The sequence below is a fragment of the Anas acuta genome, chromosome 2 (genome assembly GCF_963932015.1).
Source record: "Anas acuta chromosome 2, bAnaAcu1.1, whole genome shotgun sequence".
NCBI lineage: Eukaryota > Metazoa > Chordata > Aves > Anseriformes > Anatidae > Anas > Anas acuta.
In genome coordinates, this window is record NC_088980.1 from 110,805,091 (window position 1) to 110,826,435 (window position 21,345).

Sequence of the window (21,345 nt, forward strand, 5' to 3'; positions counted from 1 at the left end):
TACAGTGACTGTAACTTTAGAATTTTTATTTGGTCCTTGATGGGACAAAAGCAATAAATGACTTGTTATTTAGCATTTCCATAAATTTTTTTTTAGAAATATGCATGCTTATTTTTTGTTCCCATTACATAGGGAAGATCTGAAAAATACTTTTCTGTCATTGTCTGGACTGGCTTTTCTCAAAAATCCTAATTTGAAATGTCCCCTCTTTTTTTTTGTTTCCCCTTAGATTTGAGTTCTGTGAACCTGCCTTTGTGGTTGGTAATTGTTTGGAAATAGCTTCAGACAGTCATCAGTATGACCGGATTTACTGTGGAGCTGGAGTCCAGAAAGACCATGAAAACTACATGAAAATTTTGTTGAAAGTTGGAGGCATTTTAGTAATGCCTATAGAAGATCAGGTGACTTAGTGGCAATTTCCCCTTGCTATCTTTATATATTATACTAATTTTAAGAAATGTTTTAAAATGTATATTTTACTAAGTTAATGTTCAGCTGATGACATCTTGACTCAGTGTATTGTTGCAATTAAGCAGATATCAGTCTTTTGCAATGCAGTCTTGAACTCCCCCCTTAAAACACTGAAATCCGCTTGTCTGTAACAAAACCATTTTGTCTTCAGTGTAGCTAGAACTCCATTTGTAAATGTTTTAAGAATATTACGTCATTCCCAGAACTGCTTTGAAATCTTCCCTGACACGCACTTTCAGTCAACAGTTCAAAACAAAAACCATCCTCTAAAACAGGAACGCTGATTTCAGAGAAATATGATGAAATATCTATAATTAACAGAAAATGGTAAGGGGAGACAAAAAAGACTTATTTCCAGCAGTTTTCAGTGTTGCTTTTTCTTGTTAGATTAGACGTTTTTCATTTTCAGACAGGTGTACTATTTTAATAATGCTTCGCACTTCTATCACTTTTCATCCTTAGATCTCAAAAGGCTTTACAAAGGTAAGTAGTATTCTCCCTGTTTTACTGATCGGGAAGTTAAGAAAAAAAGACTATGACTTCACTTGATATTTTCATGAATACAGAGAATTACTGAAACACTTAAATTGATAAGTTTTCTAGTTACCTTCCAAAAATAATTGTCACAGTGCATATATACCTACATTCTCAAAAAAACCCAAGTTGTTGAAATATAGCCTGTGTCATCCAGTTTCATAAATACTTTATCCAATATTTGTTGGGCTGAGATACCATCAGTTGAAATTAATGGCATTGAACTTAAAAGTAGACCAAAATCAGACATAAAATTAAAACTGAGTAATTCTGCCTTACAAGTAGTAAGGACACTAGAACCTGTAAAACATAAGAGCCTCAAAGAGCTCAGTTTGTCTAACCTGAAGAAAAAAAATCAGGAACATCTGACCTCCTGATTTGGCTGCCCAAAAGTGTGTGGGAGTTGATTGTAAACAGTGTTGTCCCAGGTGCACAACAGACTGAAAGAAGAATTTTAAAAACTACAGCAAAGGGATAATTTCTCTTGATAGAGGGAAAATAATTTTTCATAATGATATGAGTTGGTTGAATACCACAGCAGCTTGTCTGGAGAGGCTGTGGAATCTCAGTCCTAGGAGAGATTTTTATGACTTCATTGGAAAAGCTTCTGAATTGCTTGATTTTGCTTGAACAAAGCTAGCTACAAATTAGAGGTTGGATGCCAGAAGCTGTTTCCAACCTAAAATATTGAAAAACTTAAGGAAAAATGCAAGACTTAGGCTTTTTCTCCTGTTGCATCTGTTCCCATTGCAGAAGACCCATCTTTCAGTACTCTGGTGACTAAATACTTAAGGAATATGAAAGTCCTGGCTGTTCAGAGAACAAACTTTATGCGTTCATTTTGAAGCAAATCAAAATACTGTTGTTTGAATATGAGCCTGAATAATAGTGAGTATGACAAAGCTAACCACTAACTTTTGTTTTTGTTGTTGTTCTTACGCAGTTAACACAAATCTTGAGAACGGGACAAAACACGTGGGAAAGTAAAAATATCCTTGCTGTTTCATTTGCTCCACTAGTGCAACCGAACAGAAATGACAACGGCAAACATGATACTGTGGGACTGCGTAAGTGTCACTTGTGCTGGCTCCCTTTGGTTTGTTGGGTTTTCAGAGTGCCTGTTGGTGTTATTCTGGAAATGGGGAAGACTATCCTTGTATAGATGTATGATAGAACAGACACATACAGTCTAGGACAGCAGTAGCTCACTGATAAGTTTATGTGCTGGTTGTTATTCTGTGTTGCTCTGCAGTTAATATCCCAAATTAAAATGATCCTGGTGTTTCCTGCTTATTTTTCCAGACTACTTTTCCTTTCGTGTTAAGGTTCTTGTTTTCTAATGAGGCACAGATAACATACTGAGTCAATATTAAGTTTGTCTCTGACAGTCTTCCAGAGAAAAATTTCCTTTTCCCCCTGAAAAGGAGGAAACTGGTCTACACTACTCTGGTACTGTAGAATGTTAATAGCTGAGTGTGCTTATGCCTGTCTGCAGCTAATACAGTGACACCTAGCTGGTTTTAGTAGTCGCTAGGATGGGCTTTCTAAGTGCAGGGCTCTTCGGTTAGGTTAGCAAAGGGGTTTAAAAAGTCTGTGAAAGCCAAGGTTGGAAAGCCAACAGGTTGTTGCCAAGGTAAGATAGTATGATAATAAAGAGGTTAAAAAGAGGAAGTTATAGAGATGAAAACTTCTGCTAGGAGTAGAGTAGTAAACAGGGCTTCTGTAGCATCTGGGTCTGAAATGCAGCAAAGAAACTAGACCAAAAATGACAAAGTTGAACAGACTGTGTTTGGTGTGCCATTTTTGCTTTGTTTTCCTTGGAGTTATCCAGCCATAGGTCATCTAAGACAGGTCATCCACCAGCTCAGTAGCACTTAATCATCACCTATGTACCATTGAAAAAACACCTCTTGTTTTTTGTTACTTGCTTGTTTTGTTTAGAACCTCAGAAATTTTGATCCCTTTCCTGCTGCAAAGATAAGGGTGATTTACCTGGTTGGTCAGCTGTGAAGTTGATATGGCTTTCCCTCATCAGCAAGAAACAGGAAAAATCGTAGCGAGTAGAAGTGGAAAGGAAGAAAAGCACTTGTTTAAACTAATGTGATGTGGTAGGGAAAACTTCCCTATCAGCAGAACCTTAAAAGAGAATGCTAGCAGCTTGTCCCAGACTGTGTCAGAAACCTAAAATATGACAGTGTGTGGTGTATGTTTCCTGAAGTTTGTTTAATCTGTTATGTTTTTCTGCTTTACTTGCACATGTCAAAAGATCTCTTAATTTTTGGACTAGGTATTTTCTGTAAAAGATCAGTCATATTCTAGAAGTCATCTTCAGCTCAAATCTGAATATGTCTGAAGTAAGGAACACTTGTGAATATTCTAAATGGTTTGCCAAGATCTCTCTACCCTTGTTTCATTTGTATATTGCTTTCTGTACTTAAAAATTTAATTTGTTCTTATAAGTCTTGCTGTCTTGCAGACGTTTTTGTTACAGAGAAATTTCGCTAAGTGAATCTAACTCACTCTCTTTCATTTTAGCTCCATGTGCTGTTAGGAATCTCCAGGACCTAGCTCGAATATATATCAGACGCACCCTTAGAAACTTCATAAATGAGGAGATGAAAGCCAAGGGTATTGCTCAGAAGGCTCCTCCAAAACGAAAACGCAGGAGATGTCGTAGACGCAGGATTAATACCTATGTGTTTGTTGGTAATCAGCTCATTCCTCAGCCTTTAGATAGTGAAGAAGATGAAAGAATGGAAGATGATAATAAAGAGGAGGAGGATAAAGATCACAGTGAGGCCTTGAAGCCAGAAGAGCCTCCTCGAAATCTACTGAGAGAGAAAATTATGAGTCTACCGTTACCTGAATCTTTAAAAGCATACTTGACATATTACAGAGAGAAGTAACTTGTTCTAAGTAGAAGTAATGCCTACTGATAGTTCCTTTATTCTTGAAAATGTAGCATTTATTAAGAAATAGGTGGACAAATTATTACTAGTCTTTCATCAAGACTGAAGTACAGCGATAAATGGTAACTTATCTCTATCTTGTCTTTGCTACGAGAAAGACTTGCATTCAACAGTAGACTCCCTTTTTAAAAATCTATTTTTCTTTAAATTTTGAAAATGCTGTTTTAACTCTGATAGAAATATATATTCCATTATGCAGCACTAATCAATATTTTGCATGGTAAGTCTTTTTGATCCCTAACAGATTTGTATTGATAAAGGATGAGTGAAATTTTATATATGCTAAATAATTGTTAAACATGTGCATCTGACTTGAGCAATTTGTCTGTATTTATTATTAGGGGAACATTTTAAACATGCAGACACTTATCCTCTAATGTTGGTATCAGACCCTTTTAAAAGTTTATTTTACTATGGCTTTGTTGCAATCATTATTCCTATGTTGGTATAGATGTGTTCCAACAACACAAGTGCAATAAATGTATACAGACACTGAACGAGCTGGCTTTAATGGAATATGAAAACACAAGTTCTGGAACGTCAGATGGCCCTGCTACTTCTGCATATTTTGCCAAAAGATCTTGAGAAAAGTAATAGCTTTTCTCAGAGCCTTAAAGAAACATTGAATATAAAGCAAAGCAATGCTTACTTCAACTCTGCTTGTACTTAACTCCATTCTATGCTTTCAGTATTCCTAAGTGGAGGCACTTCCTTGGTTGTGGGAAGCTTAGGACAGTACATTTTGTTTATTTCTACAGCTCATGGCATTGAGACACAATGTTTGGCAATACAAGATTGTAATGTAGATTTCAGTCATCTATATTTACTGCTTTTAAGTAGAGGTAGAACTTCAACAAATTTAGTTTGTATTGCTTTTTGGAATAGCTGTTATAGTAGAAGTTAGAATTTGTTTGGCAAATGCACTTTAGTAAGTGGATTTTATACTTAAGATGCATCTCCAAGAAGGTAGACTTGTGCTAGCCTATATTTTGTTTCTGAGCATGGCTCTTAGCACAAAAATATTTATAAAATCATATGCATCTTTTGGAAACCTAAGAGTAGCAGTGCAACTGTGGGGACCCACAATAGTGCTGACTTAATCCTTCTACAATTTTTCCTCTCCTAGTTGTGAAGTTACTTGCAGTTCTTGTTTTTTAAATTTGTTTGCTTTTAACATCTTAATTTCTTCAATCTGTGTTGTAACATAACCATGAGGGAAAACACTGCTTATTAAGAATTTGGCATGATCTGCATTAAAAGCCACAGTCATTGAAACAATCTGCCTGTTGGACCCAGTGAAAAACATTCCTTGTGAAGAAATACCCTGCATGATGCATTTATAATGCTGGTAATATTTTTTGTGTAATAATGAGAAAATATTTTTCTAAAACTAAAGGTTCGTAGTCTAAGTATTTATAACCAGCCAATATTCATGCAGTCCAATATTGACTTTGAAATATATAAGATGAGAAAGAAGGCTAATAATCCCACAACACTGACTCTTTATTATGCATTTCATGCTCTAGACCCCCCCCTTTCTTTTTTTAAGGTACATTGTAGTAATGTTTAAGTGGAACTTCTTGAAGGCCTGTTGTACCAGCATGTGGAGTTACTTTCCGCAATATATTTACAGTATAAGTAAACAATACTATTTGAAATAAATACTCCTGACTATTTTAAAAGCGGGAAAAAACTACTAGGAAATAGTTTTCCAAAATAATGATACTAATAAAGTAATTGTGATGCTTCCGCTGTAAGAATTGAGCATAATCTTGTTTTAAATGGGTTATTTTAGATGGAGTTCAGATCATCTGAAGTTTGAGATGTTTCTCTAGCCTTTTCTTGGAATCTACATCTATAAGCTCAAGGATTTGAGGTTACTGAATATTAAATACTTTAAGGACTCTATACAGGATGCTTTTGGAGAATAAACTTCTGCGTTCTTTCACTCCTGTGTACTTGGAAAAATGGACAACGGATGATTTGTCATGATTATTCAGTATGTAAGTTTTTTTGCATTCACTGAAAGAGAATGTTTCTTCTGTGTTTTATATGTGGATTTATTTTACACTCTTGAATTTATATTTACATAAATAAAAAGGTAGAAATGCAAATTGTATTAAAACTTGATTTTTGCCATCTCAGTTGATGATGGGGACATTGTTGCAATAAAATGGTTTTTCTGGTGTTTTCTGCTTGCTCGAATTCGTTTCTGTGAAAGTATCAAGTTCATCTGGATCATCTGGAAATTCAGGTATTGGTGTATTCATAGCTAGGTCACTGACTTCATAATAAAGACTATTATTGAAGCTCAGAAATGGATAAATCTCGATAAAACTTGAATTTTTTAAAGGTTGTAGGCTGAGATACCATTCATGACACAGGAAAGCTGTTTTGGGCCTAGTATTACTTCTGAAGCACGTATGTAGAAAGTTAGCTTTTCTGGTGAGCCCATAAGCTTGAGTATACAGTTAAGATGTATATATTTCTTACACATATATATACACACACACACACTCCAGAACAGTTTCTACTTTTTTTTCCCTAAATACAGAGATTGGTTTAACCTTGAACAAAGCTACTACTTGGTCAAAATAAAACTTTGAGGTAAGAATAGCAAGGGTTATGAGCAAATAGTCATGTTACTTACTGAAGAGTACTACTGAAGAGTACTTACTGAAGCTGTCTTGATGTTGCCATATATTCTTAGAAGACAGCAAAACGTGGGTAGGCTAAGCTGACTAGCAATACTATAGTTGTAATCACAGTAAGAAAGGTTGTGGTGAATAGGAACTTTAGGCTTTGAACTTGAGGCTTTTTTTCCGTATACTTTGGTCTGGAGGGGAGTCTTGAGACTACTGCAGTCTTTTGGGAGACCTGAAGTTTTTAATCTCATACATGAAAAACTGAACTATGGCCATCCCAAAAAAAAATGTCCATCTGTTTGCATTTAAATGCACAGGACCAGGTCTGTTCAGTTGGGTACTGTTTCTTAGTATAGCCACCCACCTTTTCTCTAAGCTACTTTTTACTGGTCAGTTTGAAAACAAATAAGGAATTTAAATGAATGTGCTCAGTTTGGATTAATGCTGTTTTACCGCATTAAATAGTAATCTCTCCTCAGGAGTGTCTCCTTCCATTGTCTATGTAGTTGATTAAAATTGAAAGCTTCTCCTTCTGTGACTTACTAATCAATTATAAAAAACTGAAGGAATTGTGTGCTGTATTCTTCCTAGATGTGTATACAGAAGGCTACCTTAATGAGCTAGTAATTACTCTCACAACAGAATTGTGTGAGGTATTTTCCATAAACCTATTTTGAGAAGGTCCTTGGACTCCTTACTGGATCACTGGAGTTTTTAAGTTAAGTGTTTCTTGATACAGTAAAATCTAGATTGCTGGCTTGATAAATGCCTGTTTTCCTTCTGTAACTTCAGAATGCATACCAGCTTTGTGAATTACTCTGCAAATAGAGCTGTCTTGTGTAGGAACAGGTATGCACCATGCTTATGGACAGTAGGTAACCAAGAATATGGATTTATCAATGTTTTCTAATAGCTAATATGATAGTGATATCTTCTTTCTAGAACGTGATTGCCATGTTTTCTACTCTGTAATGTTTCAGAAGTTTATTAGGGGAGGTTAAGAAACTTGCACCTCCCACCTAAAGCTCCCTCCTCTACTGCTTGCAAACTATTACACCTTGCCGGGATGTTTTTACAAACTACTTCTTTGCTGGAGCAAAGCAGTAAAATACTTCCTTTCCTCCTTCATGTGTTCACCTGCAGCCACGATGATCAGTGGCTGGAAGGATATGAAACTAAAGCAGGTTTATCAATATATATATTTTTTTCCTTTTGAGCAATGTCCTTGCCCTTTTGCTGTAATCTTCCTCATTCATTAGCGTTTTCTCATTTAGGATGATACAGAGCCATTCTCCTGCTACTTCCTTGCTTATTTGACTCACCTCCTTCAAACTTGTAATGCACATAAATGCTCTCCACAAATTTAGAAATTATTGCAGACAAACCTACTTTTTTATTGTTCTTTGGTACAGTGTTATGTCTTTAAGCCTTTCAGACATCCTTCTGTGGTTTTGCACAAAAATGCTCTGTACACTTTGATTTTTGAAGCCTAATGGCTTCTATTCAAAGGAGTCCCTTGGGTCTTGAGGGAACTGGCTCATGGAGTTGCAAGCCCTTCTCTATCATGACAGGAAAAGTCCCTAGTGCCTGCAAAAAGGGAAACATCACTCCCATTTTTAGAATCGCAAAATGGCTTGGGTTGGGAAGGGACCTCAACTATCTCCTAGTTCTATCCCCACTGCCATAGGCAGGGATGTCACCCGGTAGATCAGGCTGTTCAGGATCTCATCTAACCTGGCCTTGAACGCCTCTAGGGATGGGGTATCCACAACCTCTCTGGGCAACCTGTGCCAGTGCCTGACCCACCCCAAGTGAATAATTTCCTTCTAACCTTTAATTTAAATCTTCCCCTCTTTTAGTTTAAGACCCTTTTCCTCCTTGTCCTATCAGCTACCCAAGTAGATAGTCCTTCTATATCCTTTCTATAAAACACCTTCAAGTATTGAAAGGCTGTAATGAGGTCATCCTGTAGCCCCGCATCATTCTCTTCTGTAAATAGTAAGGGTAAAAAGTAGGATCCAGGGAACAATAGACCTGTGAGCCTAACCTCTGTGCTTGGGGAGATATGGGACAAATCTGGAACATGAAACCTGGAAAATGATGTCAAGGCATGTGCAAGAAAAAGGCGATCTGAAACAGCTACCGTGGCTCTACCAAGGGCAAATTGTGCATGGCCTACCTGGTGGCTTTCTGTGGTAGAGTGACTTCTTGGGGCTGCTGATCTTGTAGCAGCCCACTATTTCTTTGTGGTTATGTTAGGGTCATGGATACCTCATCCTGCTTGTCATCGCTATCAATTTAAAGCTACAGTTGTGCCACAGAGATAAACAGGATAAAAACATGCTATAGACGCAATGTATAGCTATAGGTGCCAGGTTAAGTGGAGAGAGGTCACAGTTAAACTAAGCATAAGCTACAAGCAGGTAAAAAAAAAAAAAAAAAAAAAAAAAAGCTTTGATGTAGCAGGCTAGAAGCTTTGAACTGCTTCAGTACAAACTATATCACCTGTTCTTGGCAATGTCAATGCAGTATTACAGGGTTATGTGATTGGAAGGGTAAAAACAAGCAGGAGTAAAATAACAAAAGATGGGAAACTTATATAGGGGTGAAGTAACTGTCAGATAAAGAGTAACAACAGACCAGTTTATTCACTCATTCATATTTCTTCTCACATCCATACAATCAATAATCTTTGTATGTTAACTTGAAACCAGATTTTGTTCGACATTTTAAGCCCTTTAAATATCTGCTTTTTAGCTTTTGAAGTTGAATTAATTTTTGTCTTGGCCTTCACTTTGATTCTCTCCACTAAATGATAGAGTAGATTTGCATATTTTAATCAGCAAGAGCAAACATAATGCAGTATTTTTGTACCGTTTACTCGGTAAAAAAATTTCTCACCTTTCTGCTGAATTGCATCAAAAATTCTGTGCGTATCAAATCGCACCAGAAGAGGGCAGCATTGCATTACAGCAGGTTTAAAGATTGTGTTGACACAACTAGTTGAAGAGGCATTAAAAAAAAAAAAGTACGTTGAAGCTTATATAACGAGGTGTTTGAGTAATTTGTGTAGCTACATAGCTGAAAGATGCATAATCCTACATACTTTTTATGATTTTCTAAATATGCTTTCTGAGATTTCTGTATTGAAAACATAGTACAATGTTTTTTTTTTTTTTCCAGAGTGCATTTTAATGTGGTTTGATATCTTTACAGTATTGCTGATGTTATTAGAGCCTTCTGTCCTTAGAAGTTTAAGGTACCGCTCTGTAGAAGAGTCTGTAAGAGCTTGACTAGCAGTGTAATTTAGGCATGAGGTATCTTCAGTTGCCCAAGCCATTTTGGGTTTTATACCACTGCTTATTTGAGAACCATGTGTGAAGGTTGGACATTTGGGCATGTGGAGAATCCCCACAGCTTTGTAGAAAACTACTAGGTGGGATACAATCCGTGCCATGTACGTGGCCTATGCGTTGCAGTAGCTGGCTGCTGCTGTGCGTGCTGTACCTAGCTGCTGTGTGGGGCTGCTGTTCCTCAGCTTTGGAGCACTGTATGCAGTGCAGATGCATTAATCTGTCACCTATGGTTATGAGCTGGAAGGGAGGCAGCAGGCATGAAACAAATACATGTTGAATGTTCTGAAACATTTGGCATTAAAACCTGCCCCGGTGCTACACCATTTCTCAGAGAAAGAGCTGTAGGTGATGGGGGGAAGCAGGGGCATCTGGGAGCACTGCTGCCAAGGGCTGCAACAAGAGTTTTGTCCATCCTTGTTCCTCTCTAGCTATGCTTCAAACAGACACAAGTCCTACCTTCAGTGTTTTCAGCAACAGCCATGATGGCTGTCCAAGCCTCTGAACTACGCTAAGTGGTATTTTTGCAGTCCCTGAGAGTCCTACCACTTTACTGGCGATTGATGATTTACTTCTGAAAATTGAAAGAAATATTAAACATTGGCCAAAAAAAACCACCAAGTGTCTTATTTAAAGCACGAGACAAACAGATCTGTAATACTTTTTCCACAGCATGATCTCAGCTTTGCTAGTGATGCCAGTGCTGAGATGAGCATTGGCAACAATCTTATTCGGACACAGTTTCAATTTCTCTTGAAAAACAAAATGCATTTCTAAAGGATTGTGGTATCAGAGGCAAGAAATGAGTGCTGAACTTTCAAAGGCCAGAATGAGATTTTGCACAGATGCAAAGGTTGGCAGGATATGTTAGCTCAAATAGCACAAGCTGCTAAGCAGCTTTCAGACCAAAGTTTGTACATTGTGAGATGTGGGAAATGGTAGCAAGAACTCTCTCCTTAGGAAATCCTCTACTGCTTCATTCCACAGCTCTTCTATTTCACACTCACGTCTGTAAAATAGAGTGTATGAATATCTTCTAGAAAGCTGTAATACAATCCTCATCTTAAACACCTGCACTTAGTGACTTCAGCCATATCTAGATGTTGGGATTTTAGTTTTTCTTTAATACTTAGTGCATCTTTCTTTAACAATATGGTATGCATCTCCATGACCACATCTCTGATTCAGAAATCAGATTTTAAAATTAGTCACTTTTTTTTTGTTGTTGTTGGTTGGTTTTGGTTTTGTGTATGTGTGTGTGGAGAAGGGGAGGAAGCAGACATTTTGGGGAGTGATAACAATGTGAACTTAATTTGAGATTAACAATAAATTCAAATTAATGTAAGTATATTAATGTATGTATACATTAAAATGTAAATGTATACATATATTTCCTGTAAGCATGACATCTTATTTTACTGCCATTCAAACTATTACACTAATGTCCTTTTTTTTTTTTTTCCTGCAGTGGTTGTAGCAAATGTCATGTGACACATTTATTTCTGTCACAGTAATCTTGCCTTTTGAATCCATCATTGATCTTTTATATGGACTCCAGTGGTCACTAACTGCAAGCCACTGATTGTCTAAGATGCTGAGAGGAGAATGTCTGCTTTAGGAAATGATCACAGGTGACACATTTTATACTGGTAGATAGTGGAATTAAGAGTTTTTTGTTTGTTTGTTTGTTTTAAATAAATAAATAAAGGGTCTTGCAAATCATGTAGGTGAAGGTCCACAAAAGAGTCCAATTTTCTAGCTGCCACTTTAGGCACCTAAGATAAAAGTTTGTATTTCCAAAGCTTCTTTAGTAAGCAGCTGCCTCTGATCTGTGTTGCTTGCCATGGGGTTTAATGTAACTTAATTTTCCCATGAGCCCTAATGAGAATCACAGAACAGGTATTTTCCTATTCAATTTGTCCTGAAAGCTCAAAACACTTTTGCTGCATTGTGCTTCAGACCTCAAAGAAGGTGAATAATGCTGTTCCACAAGGGAAGAGGTACTGACACAAGTCCCCTCTCAAGACCAGAACAACAAAGGTTTTCAATTAAAGTTCTGTGACAGCTAAGTAGAGATCTGTGCTGAGAGAACTTATGGAAGTGAATAAAAACCATCTTTTCCTCTCTTAGGCTTCCATCTCTTAGGCTGGTGAACTGAATTAGTTCATATGTTACCATGCTGCATGCTGTGAATCCTGTGCACAGATGTTTAAGTTATCTGAGAAGTGTAGCTTTTGCAAAATAGCAGGACACCAAGTCTCTTTTATGTATATAACTCTTTTGAAAACAACCAAAACAAAGAAAACAAACCAATAACATGGTCTTTTCCACTGTGGAGCAGAATGTGTATTTGTTTACATGTGCTTTATGTTAGATTTACGTCTTCTCTCTCTCTCTCTCTCCCCCCCCCACCTCCCAGCCCCCAAAGGTATGACAGCTTTGTTAAGTCTGTTGCCTTTAATGATGGATCCCTGTTTTGCTGCTAAGTTTCTTGGAGATCTCAAAAGCAGTATAAAAATGGAGTGGGAAAAGGCTATTGAAAGTGGTCAGAAATGATAATGGCAAAGGCATCAACTCTGCTTCTTTGTCAATTTTTAAAGCTCCGAGTCAAAACAATTTTCTAATTAGCGCTAAGGGATACAGCAAAGAACAGACAATAAAATCATTAAAGAAAACAGCTGAACAGTAAGCTTCTTACTGTATTATCCTCTGACATACTAAAAATTTATATTTTAGAGACTTCATCTCTTTAAACTGAATATAAATGTTTAACTTGGATTTTACTTATAGCATCAGCATTGCTTGCAATTGCAAATATAACTAATGTGTCTTGATAAAGAGCAGCTGCAGCCTTCAAAAAGATGAAAGCTTTATTCCATTCAGATCAATAGGAGTTCTGCTATCACCTCCAATTAAAACAGGACCCCGTTGTTAAAAAAATAATAAAAAATAAAATAATCCTTTATTTTAAGAGTTTAGGACAAAGTATAAGACAAAGAGATGAATTGTGTAGGAAAGGAATACAGCTTGCAAATAGTGTATAATCAGTTTCTTTTCACATTAGTTTTTGCATTTTATTTCTTCCTGAAATAATTTGTTCTGATTCAAAGCAAGGCCTTTTCTGGGTTGTTTTGAAGTCTGTGAAATGGAGCATTCATGGGAAGATGAAGGTTATGCTAGGAGATGAGCTGAGCAGATTAAGCAGAAAACAAGGAGAGAGAACAAGCATGAAGGATAGACTTGGTTTGGTCTGGAAGTCTACTAGTAGGAAAAGGTGAGATAGAATGGGGCTAATGAACACCAATGAAAGAGAAAATGTGAAATAGCATTGACAATATTGTATCATGGAAAAGCATGCTGATGATTATTGCGTAGGAAGCTTCTGAGGTTGAGGTTTTGTAAGCTTCTAAAGTCCCAGCAGGACCTTCTGGCTCTGGTAGGTAGCTGCTGGGCTGCTATTACACAGCCTTGCTTGACTTCTGACATAGTGTGACTAAAGGGGCCACCAGTTAATTTTCCCAGATATTTCCAAATAGACTAGAGGATAGCAAGAAAACATTTCACTTACAAAAGTCCTTAGATCTGCAATAGGTTGGTCTCATTCACATTGAAACCCCTTGGTTCTGCAAACTTGATTTTTATCCAACTCTCTTTTATGGTCCAATCTAAAATGTATATTAAACCTCAAATAAATAGTTGTAAACAGTACCCCACTGAATGTATGTGGTATACATTTACAATTTTGCCATACATCAGCATTTGAAACTCCTCTTTGCACTTTAACGTGTATTGTGGCTAAACTTTCCAGGCAGCTAAGCACCACTCAGCTGTTTCTTCTCTTTCCCCTCCCTCACACACAGTGGGATGGGTGAGAGAAATGAAAAAAAGAAGGTAAAAACTCATGGGCTGAGATAAAGAGAGCTTAATAAGATAGAAAAGGAAGGGATAACAACAACAATAATAAAGAATCATAGAATGGCTTGGGTTGGAAGGGATCTAAAAGACACCTCCCACCAGACCAGGTTGCCCAAATCCCCATCCAGCCTGGCCTTGAACACCTCCAAGAATGGGGCATCCACAACTTCTCTGGGCAACCTGTTCAAGTGGCAAAAATATAATATAATGTAAAAGAATATACAAAGCAAATGATGTACAATGCAATTGCTTGCCACCTCCCTGGTGCCCGGCCTGACCGCGAGCAACAGCACCCATACACATACCCTATCCACTTTCCCCCATGTTATCATTCAGCATGATGCCTTAAGGTATGGGACATCCCTTTGGGCAGCCTGGGCCAGCTGCCCTGGCTGCATCCCCTCCCAGCTCTTGGTACACTGCCAGCCTCCTCGCTGGCAGGGCAGCACAAGGAGCTGGAAAGGCCTTGGCTCTGTGTAGTCACTGCTCTGCAACAGCTAAAACATCGGTGTGTTATCACTGTTAGTCTCATCCTAAATCCGAAACAGCACCATACCAGGTACAAGGAAGAAAATTAACTCTGTCTCATTTGAAAAAAGGACAATGTGCTAACTTTTGAGCAGTAGATTATTCTGTGTAGTAGATTAAAGAAAACATGATTTTCTGTATCTCTTCAATTGAAATTATTCTCATTTGCATGGAATAAACATTAGGTCAGAAACACAGCTAACAACATCATTTTTGGTGCATAGAATCTTTGATAGGAAGAGGAGGAACTTGAATTTCATCCTCCCATTCAAGGTATGTTTAAATATTTTACTTTAGTCACCCTCAAATGAACAAATTAAAGCCAGAACTTCTTTTGTACCCAAAGAGGGGATAATGAGTAATGGCAAGACAACAGTTAGGCTGAGACATCTCTAAATGCAGTTCTCAGCGGGGAGGAAGGCACAGGGAGACACAGGGGAGAGGAAGGAAAAGTGGTGGGTACTCAACAGGGCAGAGCCACAGGGACAGTTCTGTCTGGAAAGAGGTAAAAGGTGGGAGATATGCAGAGATTGTGGGGTGGAGGAGGAAGGGACTGTGGCTGCCCCTGACGATGATTTGGGATGAACTCACTGGTGGCCACAAGATGCCATTGTGGCTCCCAGCTCCTGTTCCCTATGGGGTCTCACCAGCCCTGCTTCAGCCAGAGCTCTCTGTGAACACCCCATCTCTCACCAAGACAGCATATTTCCTTTGATGGGGCAGGGAAAATATTAGAAAACTCCTGTAGTAATTCAGCTACTTCAGCAATTGAGGAAATAAAAGGGAAGATGTTAGCACTTTTTTTTTTTTTGGTTGTTTTTTCATGAGAAAATTGTAGCAGAGGCATCTATCAGGTGAGTGCTTAGGGCTTTCAGTCTCAGTGAAGATAAATTGCAGGGCTAAAGCATCTCTCTTATGAGGAGAGGCTGAGAGAGCTGGGACTGCTCATCCTGGAGAAGAGGAGGCTCAGGGGAAACCATCAATGTCTATAGATACCTGAAGGGAGGTGCAAAGAGGACAGAGCCAGGATCTGTTCAGTGGTGCCCAATGACAGGACAAGAGGCCATGGGCACAAACTGGCACACAGGAGGCTCCTTCTGAACACCAGGAAGCACTTCTTTATGAGCGGGTGATGAAGCATTGGCATAGGTTGCCCCAGGTTGTGGGGTCTCCCTCCTTGGAGATCTTCAGAAGCTGCCTGCACATGGTCCTGTGAAACCTGCTCTGGGTGGCCCTGCCTGAGCAGGGATGTTGGACCAGATGGCCACCAGAGATCCCTTCCACCCACAGCCCTTCTTTGATTCAGTGACTGAATGAGATACCCTATTCCTAAAACCGTGACTTTTCAGACTTACCTTCTAGCCCTGTACCTTTTCTTCAGCCTTTCCTCTTAACTTCCTGCTATGCCTGGCCTGTGTGGTTCCCCCTACCCTCCTTGTCACTTGGCTCAGCCTTGGGGTAGAGAATGCTTAATGCCATATGTACCTTTAAATTTGCAGTTAAGAAGGGGCTGATGAGAATGTGCAGGGGGGTGCTGTTGAATATCACTTTGGTATGAGACCCTCTACACTGTGACCAAAGGGAGCAATGTTAATTTCCTCTAAAGATGCCAGTCTTTTTCCATCAAAATGCCAAGCTGAAAACAAAGAGCCTGTCTCCAAAATTTTTCTTAAGGCTTTAAAGTGCTGCTTGGCAACAGGGGCACCTGCACTCTGTAGGCAACATGTTCAAAAGTTAGGGAATGATATGCAATACTAATGCTAAAGTTGTGAGATCCTTTTACTAGATCTACCCACAAATTACCAGTTCTGCCAGTGAATCCAGGGAAACAGCTTTTCTTGGTAATAGAGATATAAGAAAGCTGGGGGGGAATGTGAGAGTCCTTCCCTGGTCTGTAGATGACTTGCATGTCACTATCCTGTGCTTCAGTTTACCCAGTGGGAAAACATATTGTATGTCACAGAACCCCTTTGGCAAATGCTTTTTCAAGCATTTTTTTTTTCTTCTTTCTGTTTACATCCTGAGATTGATATTCTCTCTGGGGAGCTAAGTAAGTGGACCATGTTTGGCAACACTCTTCTTGCATGAAGCAGGACAGTTCAGTTTGTCATCTGCAACATTCATCCTGTTGCCCTGTATGCATGCATGTGACTGAGTTGTTCAGCCTGGGTTTCATTACTCTCCAGGTGGGGAAAAGCTCTCACCACGCGTCCTTCTCCCCTTACCATTTGAAAGGTCTCTGTGCCTGGGGATGTGTGGTGTGCTTGCACCTTCCCCAGATGTTACCCCCAGCCACGGGAGATGGTCTTGTTCAGATGTCTTTCAGGAGAGCTTTGGGGAAGGGTCAGGTGACAGCCTGGTTTGGAAGAGTTTGAGCAGCAAGGAGAGAGAGAGGGACAGTGGAAATATCTAAATTTCTGGAAACATCAATGGTGAAACTGCAGCAGCTGCAAAGGGCCTAGTGCTGGCAGGACCTCCAAGCAGAACACAAGACAGCAGCAGGACAGAACATTTTCTGCCTAAATAAGAAATGCTCATTTCCCACCCTGTGTCACTGCATCACATCATGCTCAGGTGTCCTGGATGAATAAAAAAGCTTCTGGATTCTGCAGTAACACAAATAGTAGAAAATGTCTGCAAACACGGAGTCTGATGTGCATCTGAAGGTTTGGGCTTTGCTGGTTCTCCCTGCTGCTAAGCCAGGATATCCTTTCTGTTTGCTTATGAGATCAGACTCCCACACTGTAGTTCTTACAGCAAACTTCATTGCACAGTCAGTAATGGCAGATGTTTTTTCAGCTTGATTACTTCTACTGTCATTTAGTTAAGGTTCCCACATGTAATTTTTGCTCTCCTTATGTTTGTACATCAGAAGGGGATGTTTAGAAATGCTTGTTTTGTAGGAGTGCAAAATGAACAAGGAACACTGACTAATGATTACAGCAGCATGGGATTATCAAATGACTGTTATTTCAGAGTAAGTGTTTGTACGTGATTAAGATTTTGATCCTGCCACCTCCCTCTGAACCATTTAAAATCAAAATTAGTTTGATCATAACTGATTAAAACTGCTGTGGACAAACACACTCTGTCTGTCCATTTCCATGTGCGTGGGTGAGATGATCTGAGTCAGCAGTTGTGCTAGGTGTACTGGGTCTGGCTGGGATGTTAACTTTCCCTGCAGCAGCCCATACAGTGCTGTGCTCTGCACTTGTAGCTAGAACAGCAGTGTTATCACACCAGTGTTGTGTCTGCCGCTGAGCAGCAGTGGCACAGCGTTGGGACTCTCTCTAACCCTCCTAGGGGGTGGGCAAAAAAGTGAGAAAATAAACATCACCAGGGCAGCTGATCTAAACCAACTGAAGGGATATTCCATACCATATAATGTCACACTCAGCAATAAAAGGTGGAAATAGGAAGAAGAGGGGAGGGGTGGGCTCTCATTGTGAAAACATTGGTCCTTCTCCTGAACACTGGTTATGTGCATTGAGGCCCTTCTTCAAGGATGTGGTTAAGCATTGCTCATTTGTAGGAAGTAGAGAGTAATTTCTTTCCTCTGCACTTCCACATAGCCTTTATTTTTATTTTACTTTATTTTATTTTTATTTTTCCCTTTCCCCCTCCCTTTTCCCCTTTCATTTTTTCCCCCTTTAGTTAAATTTAGTTAATAATAATATTTCCTTAATTATTATTATTTTATTTTTTCCCCCTTTAATTAAATTATTCTTATCTCAACCTGTGAGTTTTTCTTTGCTTTACTTCTTCCCCTCCTCATCTAAGGAGAGGGAGTGAAAGAGTGGTTGTGGTGTTTAGCTGCCTAGCACGGTAAAACCACCACAGTAGGTTACCTTTAGGGAAGGGTTACAGCAATGCTGAGAACTTTGTAATCATTGTTTTTGTCTTTATAGCCATGATGGCAATCTGCCTGATGCTTTTTTTGGAGCCTGGGAAGCAAGTGGCAGTTTATTAAATGGGTGAACAATGACTGGCTGGAAATTACAGGGGAATGAAAGAACTTTGGGTTGAATTTGACCACAGCTGAATTAATCTCCTCAAATATAGCCTATTACCTGGAGCTGTTAAGCATCAAGTTTTATAGCCACAACACTGTGTGTTATTCCTTCAGATTCTTTCTTAAAGTTCAGGTCGATGAAAATTTCACTGTAGCTCACCCATTTATTTCTCCTGGAGAAGAAAAGAGCAATTTACAGTCACAGCACCTACCTACAGCTGAATGTGGAAGCCTTAGTTAATAAGTTAAAGGATCTGTGTATTATATTGGAATTAAATGATGAATTACAGCAATAATATCAGAAACATTGCTATTGCTCTTTGAACTTGTTCACTAATCATTCATGGAGGTCCCAAAATTCAAGCCCATTGCACAGTCCATGCACCAGTTTACAGCCTAAGGCCAGCTTCTACCAATTACTCCATGCAGGAGCCTCTTACGTAGGACACTGGGGTCCTATATAAATGTTGCCTGTTTACTGAATAGCATGGCTTGCCCAGTCAGGGCCAGGCACCTGGTGAGATGCTGCCTATGGGTGAAAGAAATGTGGAACTGTGTGGAAGAAGGGATAGAGTAACACCAGAAAAGTGTTATGCTCACTGTATAGAAAAGAATGGGTGAGAAGCCTGTAACAATGCCCCTTTTCCTCAATGGATACATCTTGAAATTTTAGTTTATTTATTTATTATTACCAAAATATTGTTTAGGACCATCAGTGTCCAAGTGCAATTTCTTGTACACCATGGGTATCTTACATATGAGATTTTTTTCCAAAAGTTATATTGTTTGAATAGTCACCAGTCTGGGCACCATGCTGCTGCCCGTGGGTAATCTACCATTCCTGTGGTGTGGTGCCTAATAAACCTCATTGTTGCATACCTTTCACAAGATGGAGTATGGTTTTATCTTAGTAGCTTTCTTTGTCATTGGCGCGGTATAATTAATGAGTATTTTGCACAATACTCATATGGGATCTTAAAAGACAATTAAGACCATGTGCTGCATGCAAGGTGGAATATGCCTAGAAGATAAATTAAAATCTCTGAGTTATTTTAAAGTATTTAAATTAATTTAATGGTAACAAAGCTTCGTGATATATTATAAGCAATACCTTGAACTCCTGCAGTGTACCATTTTTCAAGCCTGTGACTTGGAAAAAAGATTCAAGTGATAAAAGAGCTCTGCTCTGCAACAGACCTGCTTACTTAACATAAGAAAAAATTGCTCAATGCCGCAAATGTATCCACAAGCACACTAGGGAAAGGTTTCTATGCACTTAATTGGCCCTGTTTACTTTATTTATTAATTTAATCTATAACCTTATTCTGTCAAAGTGCACAAAACTAGGTCTGTTTAAACACAAACCTAATAAGCTAAATGCAGAAATGCATCTGTTTGAACTCTTATCCTACATCCTCAATGTTAACCTAGTTATACATGCATGTGAGATACCATTAAAGTGCTTTAAAAAGCATGAATTCCCTTGTTGGCCTGAAGGGTGAAAAATACAAAATATTTTACTTTTTGAAATGGATCAGAATACTAGGAGATTAAAAAAATCTTGGTAATAAATATATGTTTTTAGAAGCAAACAGAATTCTGGCTAACAAAGAATCTAACATCGTTTCCATCGTTTCAGCTGAGTGCTCTGTGTTATGAGCACACCAATATGTTATGCAATTCTCTGATGCATTGTAGCAGTATGTATATAAAATACAAGTAACAACTAAAGAAAAGGTCAAAAAACAGGTGCAGTATTTGGTTATCATGTGAATATAGGTGATGCTTTCCTCAGACAAGTTTTAAATAACTGTTTATTTTTTTTCTACTTTAGAATTCCTTTTATGTATTGTAGGATGTATATCTCTCACTTGATTTGCATCTAATCTATATTTGATCTATTTATGACATTTTTTATTGGTGAAAAAATGAAGAGTTTAACTATTCCTGTGAAGAAATGAGGCACACAATAAAAAGGATGGACAAAAGGTATTTTTTTCCATTTTGAAGAAATCATTTCTGCTTTGTCAAGAACAAAATAAAATTTTACTTGAGATACGGCAGCTCTAATTCCAGCTGTTAACCTGTGCATTTTATCAGATCAAAAGAAGTTCATTTCTCCTTAGTGGTGATAACGTGCAGCTTTGTTTTCATGTCTTGGATGATGATATGCCTAATGCTGTTATCTACTGTGCTTTTTTTTTTTTTTTTTTTGTCTTTTTGAGCTGGAAATTCCATTTCAGTATGGATAATGGAAATTCCATTTCAGTATGGATAATTTTATTTTTTTATTTTTTGAGATGCTTATGAAAGCACTCAGTTGTAGGAACATTGTGATCATGCAGTCAATGCAACACCTGGTTTCCTGAATGAAGAGTCTGCAGTCCGCGTCTATCCCTCTCTACCTTATGTCTTGTTGTCCTGGTTTCAGTTAGAACAGAATTAATTTTCTTCCTCGTAGCTGGTGGAATGCTGTGTTTTGGCTTAGGATGAGAAGAGTGCTGATAACACCCTGATGTTTTAATTGTTGCAGAGCAGTGCTTATACCAAGCCAAGGACATCTCAGTTTCTTGCTCTGTCCTGCCAACGAGCAGGCTGGGGGTGCAGTAAAAGCTGGGAGGGGACAGACCCGGGACAGGTGACCCAAACTAGCCAAAGGGGTATTCCATACCATCTGACGTCATGCTAAACAATATATAGGGGTGGCTAGCCGGGGGGAGGGCCGGACTGCTCGGGGTTAGGCTGGGCATCGGTCAGCGGGTGGTGAACAATTGCATTGTGCATCACTTGTTTGTACATATTATTAGTGGTAGTACTATTATCATCATTGTATTATTATTATTATTATTGTTATTATTATTTTCCTGTCTTATTAAACTGTCTTTATCTCAACTCATGGGCTTCACTTTCCATTTCTC

General features: G+C 38.6%; 1 protein-coding gene across 4 annotated transcripts in view; it reads left to right on the forward strand.

Moving 5' to 3' along the window:
• PCMTD1 (protein-L-isoaspartate (D-aspartate) O-methyltransferase domain containing 1) overlaps positions 1–6,162 on the forward strand; it is a 40,394-nt gene extending 34,232 nt beyond the window's left edge. For all 4 annotated transcript variants that reach the window (XM_068671701.1, XM_068671702.1, XM_068671703.1 and 1 more), the window contains 3 exons: positions 230–401; positions 1,949–2,072; positions 3,541–6,162. In XM_068671701.1, coding sequence (XP_068527802.1) covers positions 230–401; positions 1,949–2,072; positions 3,541–3,911 — 667 coding nt within the window. In that variant the 3' untranslated portion in view covers positions 3,912–6,162. The remainder of the gene's footprint in view (positions 1–229; positions 402–1,948; positions 2,073–3,540) is intronic.
• Positions 6,163–21,345: the final 15,183 nt, after the last annotated feature.